General features: G+C 35.9%; 1 protein-coding gene across 7 annotated transcripts in view; it reads right to left on the bottom strand.

Annotated features, from left to right (window-relative positions):
* The window catches only part of LOC107133671 (lysine-specific demethylase 5D-like), a 52,469-nt gene that overhangs the window by 31,751 nt on the left and 12,358 nt on the right, over positions 1-8,360 (bottom strand). For 4 of the 7 annotated variants that reach the window (XR_007345119.1, XM_048797473.1, XM_015475924.2 and 1 more), the window contains exons 1-5: positions 5,294-5,782; positions 4,064-4,141; positions 3,021-3,143; positions 2,560-2,730; positions 1,928-2,062 (exon numbers count right to left, since the gene is read on the bottom strand). Coding sequence is in view for 6 of the 7 variants with exons in the window: in XM_048797473.1 (XP_048653430.1) it covers positions 1,928-2,062; positions 2,560-2,730; positions 3,021-3,143; positions 4,064-4,141; positions 5,294-5,443 (657 nt within the window). In the remaining variant the exon portion in view is untranslated. Of the gene's footprint in view, positions 1-1,927; positions 2,063-2,559; positions 2,731-3,020; positions 3,144-3,279; positions 3,454-4,063; positions 4,142-5,293; positions 5,783-8,360 lie in introns of those variants that run through there. The other 3 variants (XM_048797472.1, XM_015475922.2, XM_048797474.1) reach the window with 3 other exon arrangements.

Below are 8,360 nucleotides of genomic sequence, written 5' to 3'. Positions count from 1 at the left end.
GAGAGAAATGAAGTACAGTAGATGGGGTAGAGAGAGAAGATGGGAGGGGAGGGGAGGGGGAATAGTAGAGAATAGGAAAGGCAGTAGAATACAACAGACACTAGTAAGGCAGTATGTAAAAACGTGGATGTGTAACTGATGTGATTATCTATATACGGGAAGAATTGGGAGTTCATAACCCACTTGAATCAAATGTATGAAATATAATGTGTCAAGAGGTTTGTAATGTTTTGAATAACTAATAATAAAAAAAAATTAAATAAAAAAAGAAAAAAAAAAAAATGTGACTGTTAGAAAATGTAACTGATATTCACCACATCAGTCAAGAATAATCATTACAATTTCCAGAAAAAGGGATATTCTGTTACAAAACAAAAGATGTCTATATCTGACTGATCTTAAAAAATTTTGTATACAAGGCTGGAAATTTCAACCTTTATTGGTTTCCAAGTTATTACATGCTACTCTTCTTTCTTTTTTCTTTTTCCCAGATGCAATTCCTTCCATAAGGTATTAAAGCACTAATGTAGAATCCAGCTGAATTTTAATAGAAAATTCTCAATTTTTTGTTCTACATGCTCAAGTTTAAAATTTTCAAAATTTAATATTATTTAGACATAAGTCTGTAATTCCAGCTAGACAAAAGAGCAGAGCACAAAAATCACAAATGCAAAGCTATAAAGGGAAACTCAGCAAGACCCAGCTTAAATTTTAAAAAGGTTTGAAGCTGGTGCAGTGGTATATGCCTATAATCTTAGAGGCTCAGGGGGCTGAGGAAAGTGGATTATAAGATCAAAGGCTTCCTCAGCAATTTAGCAAGGCCCTAAAACAACTCAGTCCTATCTCTAAAATAAATATGAAAAAGGGCAGGAAATATGGCTGATAAGTGCTCCTGGGTTCAAATCCTGGTATCAAAAAAAGAAAGGTTTGGAGATGTAGCTCAACTGTGCAGTCCTTGCCTAGCATGCAAGGCCCAGGATTCAAGCTCCAGTACCATGCACACACAAAACAAAGCCACAAAACTCCTAAAAATATACAACTTCAGTCTGATTTATTTCACTGTAATTTATGTTACAGACATATAAAATAGTATGAAAAACTGTATGCAGAATATTCAAAATTGGCTTAGCTAGAAGATAAGTAATAAAACTATACTGTTCACAGTTTCAACTCTTTGTTATATTTGGCAATGGTAAAGCTTGCTGTCCAATTCTTAAGACACCATAAGGCACAAGCTTGTGTGTCTGGTAAATGCTAATTAATCCAGAGCCAAGCTTCCTCTAAGAGAGTGGCATAAACACCTTAGAGTTAGCCTGTCTGTCCAGCCTTAGTTAGGGGACTATAATATTCTACCTTAATTATTCCAGACTAGATGTCATACAAAAGGGAATACCTGCATAGCTTATATAGCTTAAGTCTCCTAACCGTATTCCAACGACTCAATCCTCCTAACCTGTTTACTAAGACTAACTCCTGACTAAGACTGCAGTTTCCCAGTAACCTTGAGTGATATATAGTGACTTATTTTTGAAGACTTATCAGTATGAAAAACTACTTAATTGAGCCTCTCCTGTGTCCTTCCTTGCAGCAAGGTTTTATTAACCATAACTTAAAAGATCACAGAACAATAGTTAAAAAAACAAATTGTATGATCTACTTTACAAAACTCATCCTGTTTCAAAAAATCAAGTGTATCAAAAGCTTTATGTCTGCTTTTAAAATGTGAAATAGTAAAATTGCAAAAACAAAATAACTGTAAACAATAATAATAAAATAACTGAAATTCATTTCCAACCAACTTCATATTGAACCAGTGTTATATTAAAAATGGGAGGAAAAAAAAGAATACAATACAAAAATGAATTTTCACCAAGAGCAAGTTTAAGATAAACTTTATCTACTTACAAAAAGTTAAACATATACTCACTTCAGGTTGTAGTCTTTTTGCCCGCCGACTGTAGCTGCTGAACTTTGAAGGCTGGACAGACTGTCTAAGGGGGATGCTGTGGGGCTTGTATTCCTTGTCTTTTTCCTCACTGTCAAATGGATGTGTATTACACTGCTGAACAAGAAAAGGATTGGGTCAGAAATTGAGTGACCATTACAGTTAACCAAAGACCTCTGGAGTAAAAAAAATATAATTCAAATAAATCTACTCATTCACCAATAGAGGATATTTAAGTAAATATCCTCTAATTTCCCTGGACCTTTATGAGCAAACTGAAAAGCAGAGTGAAACAAATATGGTCTTTGGACTATGGAGATCTGAACCTTAAGTTTTATCACCAGTCTTAAGATCTGGTTCATTAAAAGGTCTTAGCAGACAGGGAACTGCTGAGTTAACAGCGTAAGTACCCTCTATTGCTTATATAATTAGCAAAGCAGATATAAGATTTCTTTATACAAACAGGTTGCCCAGGGCTAACTTCTGTATCTCCAGACTCTTTATACAAATTTAGAACATCACAATGTAGGAGAAAAGCACAAATTAAAAAAGGGAAGATAACAACAAAAACAATTAAATCATATTAGGGCCCCAAACCATCTAAGGGTCCTTACCACAAGGTTGGCTCCAGATTGAAACATTTCATAGGGGTAAATGATACGTTCATAGTGAGATCGTAGTAGAGATCCGATATTTTTTCCTGGTGGGTAATTAAGGCGCTGGGCTACCCGAGCCCACCGACGGTCCTTGCATATGGCTTCATACCCACCCTCTTCCATTACAATCTGAAAAGATACAAAGGAATGTGAATAAACTGTGACAATACTGGAGAGATCTCCCCTCCCACCCAAAAAAAGAAGAAACAGCACTAAAACTTGAAATCTAGGATGTAATCACCCCCAATGCCAACCATTTTAGGACCAAATATATTAAAAATATTATCAGGTTCTACATTCATTCCTTTACTACCACAAAGATACAATGTTCTACTACCAAGCACAAGCATCCTCTATAAAAGAACACTTTCTTTCTTTCTTTCTTTTTCCTTTTTTTTAAACACATCAACTACTCTTACCTTACTAAGACTGTAGAGGTCCAAGATCTTCCGCTCCACATTGGGAATCTTTAATGAAGAGCCTTGGATTTCCCAGAACTTTGCAATCTGATCCAAATAGTTCAGTTTCACTCTTGTCTGAGCCTGAGGAGGAGAAGGCCCTATGAAGCTGGCTTATTCCTTAACTTGACTTTGTTCCAGTGCAAAGTGGGTGAAGAAGCAGTATCTTTATAGTACCAGTTCTCTACTAATATACTACACTTCAGGCTTTACTACGTACCTTCCTATGAATATCCACAAAAAGCTCAAATAAGCTGGGTCTTCAAGAGGAAATAAGGTGATACTTTAAATGAAAAAGTCTTCAGAGCCTACATTTAAAGAATTATGCAGGGCTTAAAGATGGCTTGCTCAAGACTTTTCAGGCTCTATTTAATGTTTTCCTTCAGATATCCAACTACAGATAAACCAATCAAAAAAAAACTAAAATATTTTTCCATTCTATGTCAAATATTATCAAAATTCATTTTCTGAAAATTATCCCTTTTTAACTTTTCAGTCAAATGAAGCTTCCAGTACCCATTCTACTGAAAATCACAGCAGTAAAACAAAGTGTCAGTAAAACAAAATTGAATAGTAATTTGAATATGAACACTTGGTTGACTGTTTTAAGATGCAATCTTTGCTTCTCAGAGTCTACTTTACTCAAGATGTTTTAAAGGCCCTTTTACTACCTTGAAAAAATTCAAAATGATAAGAAAGGTTGATATAGGAAAAGAAATGAGAAACTAGTTATTTATCTATTTTTGATAGCTCTAAGCTCACTCTATTGCAGAATACATGAATCATTTCCAAAAATTTAAGGCCTTCCTCATAATCCCACCTTTTACAACAGTAATAATACATTTTCAAAAGACTTGCTGAAAAATCAATACTCTAAGAGGAAACTGTAGTTAAAATGAAATATGCATGATTTCAAAGCCTAGATCCTTAACTACATTATTATAAAACTAACAGACAAGATTAAAACTTAGGTTCCTCTATAAAAGTGAACTTCACAAACTTACTTCCAGTTCATTCAGCCTCTGGATTCGAGGAGTAAATCTAAAGTTGTCAACTTCTACTGAAAAAGGAGGTTGCCAATTCTAGAAGGAAGTTAAAAAAAAAAAAAAATAGGTGATTACAGCGCAAAGGAGAAGAAAGAGGATGAGAATTATAATCATTTGTTTCTATCTTCCTGGTACTTATTTGCATTTTCAAAAGCTTCCAATGATTGCTTCTTGAAAATAAAGTTAAAAAAGAAAAGCCATAAGGAAAAAAGCCTATTAATCAATGCTCTTCCTCCTTAACACTCAAAAATCAAAACGAATAAAAAACCTCCACATCCTAAGAGCCAACTTTACAGAAGGAAAAAAGAGAAAAGGCATAAGTGAATAAAAGTATGTCTTAAGAAGAATGAAAATAAACCTAATGTGAACAAAATTTATTTTCAAACCTAACCCAATATTTCTTCTTATCCTCAGCACTCTGGAAAAGTTGCATCTAACTATAATTATGAATTCTAAGAGAAATATGAACATATAAATAAAAAAAGCAAATGTGCAGAAAGTAAAAACCTGCCAAAAGAGCAGTAGGCTGTGCATAAATTTAGCCATCATTGTAGTTAGAAATTTAAGGCCTTAAACATTGTTTTGTTTAATAATGATCCATCTGTTAGCATTCCTTATTTTTAATCAAAGCAGAGTATGTAGCGCAGTTGGTAGAGTGCTTGCACACGGCCCTGGGTTCAATCCCCAGCAACTCCAAAAATTTAAAGAAATATTTTTTTAAAAAAGATACACTTTTAATTAAGCCAAATTCCTACCAGTTTCAATTAATAGTTTCAAATCATCAACAGAAGAGGCCTTTCCGCATGCCCCGTACCTTTTTGTTTTTACACACTCCCAAGTTAAGGGAGAGAGAAAAAAAATCCCAGGCCAAGTTGCTAATAACAACACAAATTTCTGTCTTATTCGCTGTTTCTGTTATTAAATCAAGTACTTCTGACTACGTTAATTTCTTCAGCGTATGGCTCTTTGCAGAAACATTCCACGTCAAATCTTCATAACAAAAAATGTGGCAATTGGGCAAGTTTCCTGAGGCCCGGACTTAATAAGTAAGATAAGAAATGAGTTAGAAAGTTTCAAATCTCAACTCTGAGGATCTAAACTTCAGATTCATAAATCTGAGGCCTTGTTAAATAAGGGAAGCCTAACGCAAATGAAAGCACTACCCTATTCCACGTTAAGCATACTTACCGCAGGTGGGCGTATTTTGCAAATGCCGGACTTCTCTGCGATCGGCCTGATTTTGGCTATGTAGCCAAGGGGGTCTCGAAATTCTGCCCAGCTAGGTTCGAACACAGGGCACTCAGGCGGCGGTAGGAAATCTTCGGACGCCGGCTCCATGTCCGACCTGAGTACTAAGACGCAAAATGAAATTCAATCTTTTCAGCGATGCATGGAACTTCCAGCTAAACACCGCGGCCGCAGGAACTTTACTTGCTTCCAAATTCCAGAGTTAGTTTAATCCCTGAAGCTGTTTACCAAACCTCGTGGCTCTCAGTTTTGCAGCCACCATCTTGACTCTTCAGTGTTCTGCCTACTAATTCCGTGTCACTCCGCGGATCTATACTTCAGGCGTTATCTCCAAACCTGACACTCGTTTTACATGCTAAGTAAAAGATGAAAATGGAGGACCGAGTTCACCACGGGAAAATATTTGCAGCCTGACGGTTCGCCCACCTAACTTACAGAGTTCTCCAGCGGAATGGAAGGGAAGATTTTAAATAGTATCGCCGGATCTTTTTTCAAGGGAAGCATTGCGCACGTCACGCCTGCGCAGTAAACAAGAAGGAGTGTAAAATGTTTCTATTTTTTCTGCGGGTGCAAGCTACAAGGAACTTAATGTGTTTACGAAAGTCCATGCCAACAGCATATTAAGCCTTAATGTATTTCCAGATACGTACCTGTTTGTTGGCTTTTGTGAAGAAAACTGTTACTACAATTTTATGATCCTGTTACAATTGTGTTCATATACAGTGTTCCACTTACACTTAACTTTCCTTGTGTATATTTGTTATCATTGCACTTCAGACAGGAAAAAGGTGCTAAAAAAAGTTGTATAAAATGTGTTATCCAACGTATGTAAAATATACAGAACATGATTTTGAAAGAAGACACTATGGGCAGGGGAGCAAAGCAAACTTTTGAACTGGCAAGAACAGTTCTTTCATGTTTAATGTTGAAGCACAACGCAAATAACTAAAAGAAACTGCCAGAAATCCAGTCTGTCAATACAAACAAAACTCCGAATCTCTCACTCCCCCGCCCCAGCCAAGGACACACACTTTATCAACAGAAAGTGACCAGATAGTAAATACAGCATAGTAAGTGTCAAATGATGAAATAAAATAAAAAATTTTCTAGTTCCATTTCTCTCAGAGATAACATATTTAAGAGAAAAACCGGAAAATGGTTGATCAGATTGATAAATGAGGAAACATTTCTTTTTAGAAGTGTATTTCAACTACACCTTGATAAATGAGGAAACATTTCTTTTTAGAGAAAATATGTATATTTGACTGAGTCTGGCTTACTCTGATCAACATAATAATCTCCTATTCATTTTCCTGCAAATGGCATGAATTTTTCTTTTGTATGATTACAATTGCATTCATATACCACATTGCATTCATATACCACATTTTATCCATTTACTAATTGATGGGCACTTAGTTTGATTCCATTACTTGGGCAATGGGAATCTTGTAGTGATAAACGTGAATATGCTGAATTCACTTCCTTCAGATACATACTAAGGAGTAATGTAGCTGGATCATATGATAGTTCTCCTTTTAGTTTGGTGAGAAACTGCCATACTATTTCCATAGTGGATGAACTAATTTACATTCCCCTTCATTTGTTCCTATTTTTATTATTGATGATTGCCATCAGACCGGGATGGGAGGAAATCTCAATGAAGTTTTGATTTGCATTTTCCTGATGCCTAAAGATGTTTGAAATAAATTGTGTAACATTGGTCACATACTTTATGGAGAATTATTTGTTCAATCTATTCTGTTCAGTTTATTCTAAACAACACATTAAATGTGGATTTGGGACAAACTTGAGTTCAGGTTGCCCTCTAGTGCTGAAATAGTGACAACCGCACTAACCTTAGTCTTGGGGCAAACCTGGACTGTAACCTTGCAATAGTTTAAAGATCCACAGCATAGAGAAAAGGAGCAACTAGCCTAGAATTTCTTGAAGGACAAGAAAAAACAAATTCAAATTATAAAGACTAAAATGAGTACTCAATTCTTTAATGTGCAGATGGCATATGCAGTTAAGCCAACAAAGGTCAAAAATCTTCAAGAAAGCGTGACCTCAACAAATGAACAATTGATGTCAGTTGTTATGAGCCAGGATATAAGTGCCTTCACCAGACAAATTCCATTTTACCCCAAGACTCCATTTCATAAAGAAATGCTTCTCCCATGAGAAAACTCCCACCTCTGCAACCCACATCTCGCTTAGCACACCCTGTTTGTCAATGGCATAGTGGTGTAGTGATTGAAAAATATTTCTTTTATTCTTGTACAATGTATTCTCGTGTAGTGTACCCTGACTTGGGTCACTCTGGCCCATTTCCTATGTTGCCATGGTATTGAATTCCTGGCAGCTTGTGGTTTGGAGCTATAAAAAGGTACCCTACCTTCTACAAAGGGTCAAAGTTTGCAGAGGTAACTTGCTTGCTGCCCTTTTCCCCTGCCAGCAAATAAAGTTCCATGTTCCGCTTCAAGACTGACCTGGTGATTTATTTCAAACATGCCATAAACAACAAACTTTTGGATGCAGAATTCAAACAGTTTCTTTAAGGAAATTAAGTGAGCTTCAAGAAAACACAGGAGAAGATTCAGTACTCTGAGAAATTTAGCAGTGAGTGAGTAATCAATTGAAAAAAAAAGAGAACAGATTATTCAGTTTAAAAGTACACTAAGTGAAATTTACAACATGATAGGAGGCATCAGTAACTGATTACATCAAACAGAAAAAGAGATACTGAGTTTAAAAGCATGCTACTTGAAAATATAGTCAGAGAAGATTTTGAGACGGAAAGAAAGAAGAATGGAAAAAGCTCACAAGACATTTTATATCTCATTGAAAATGCAAATATTTGAATTCTCAGAGTTCAAGAAGGAACTGAGAATGCCAGAGGAGATAAAAATATAAAGCTAAATGGACTGGGGATATTCCTTAGATGATAGAGTGTTTGCCTCACATGCACAGGGCCCTGGGTTCAATCCCTAGCACCACCCCCTCC

Source organism: Marmota marmota, unplaced genomic scaffold, assembly GCF_001458135.2.
Source record: "Marmota marmota marmota unplaced genomic scaffold, marMar, whole genome shotgun sequence".
Taxonomy (NCBI): Eukaryota; Metazoa; Chordata; class Mammalia; order Rodentia; family Sciuridae; genus Marmota; species Marmota marmota.
The sequence above is the reverse complement of the archived record's forward strand: the minus strand, read 5'-3'. Positions and strand labels throughout refer to the sequence as shown.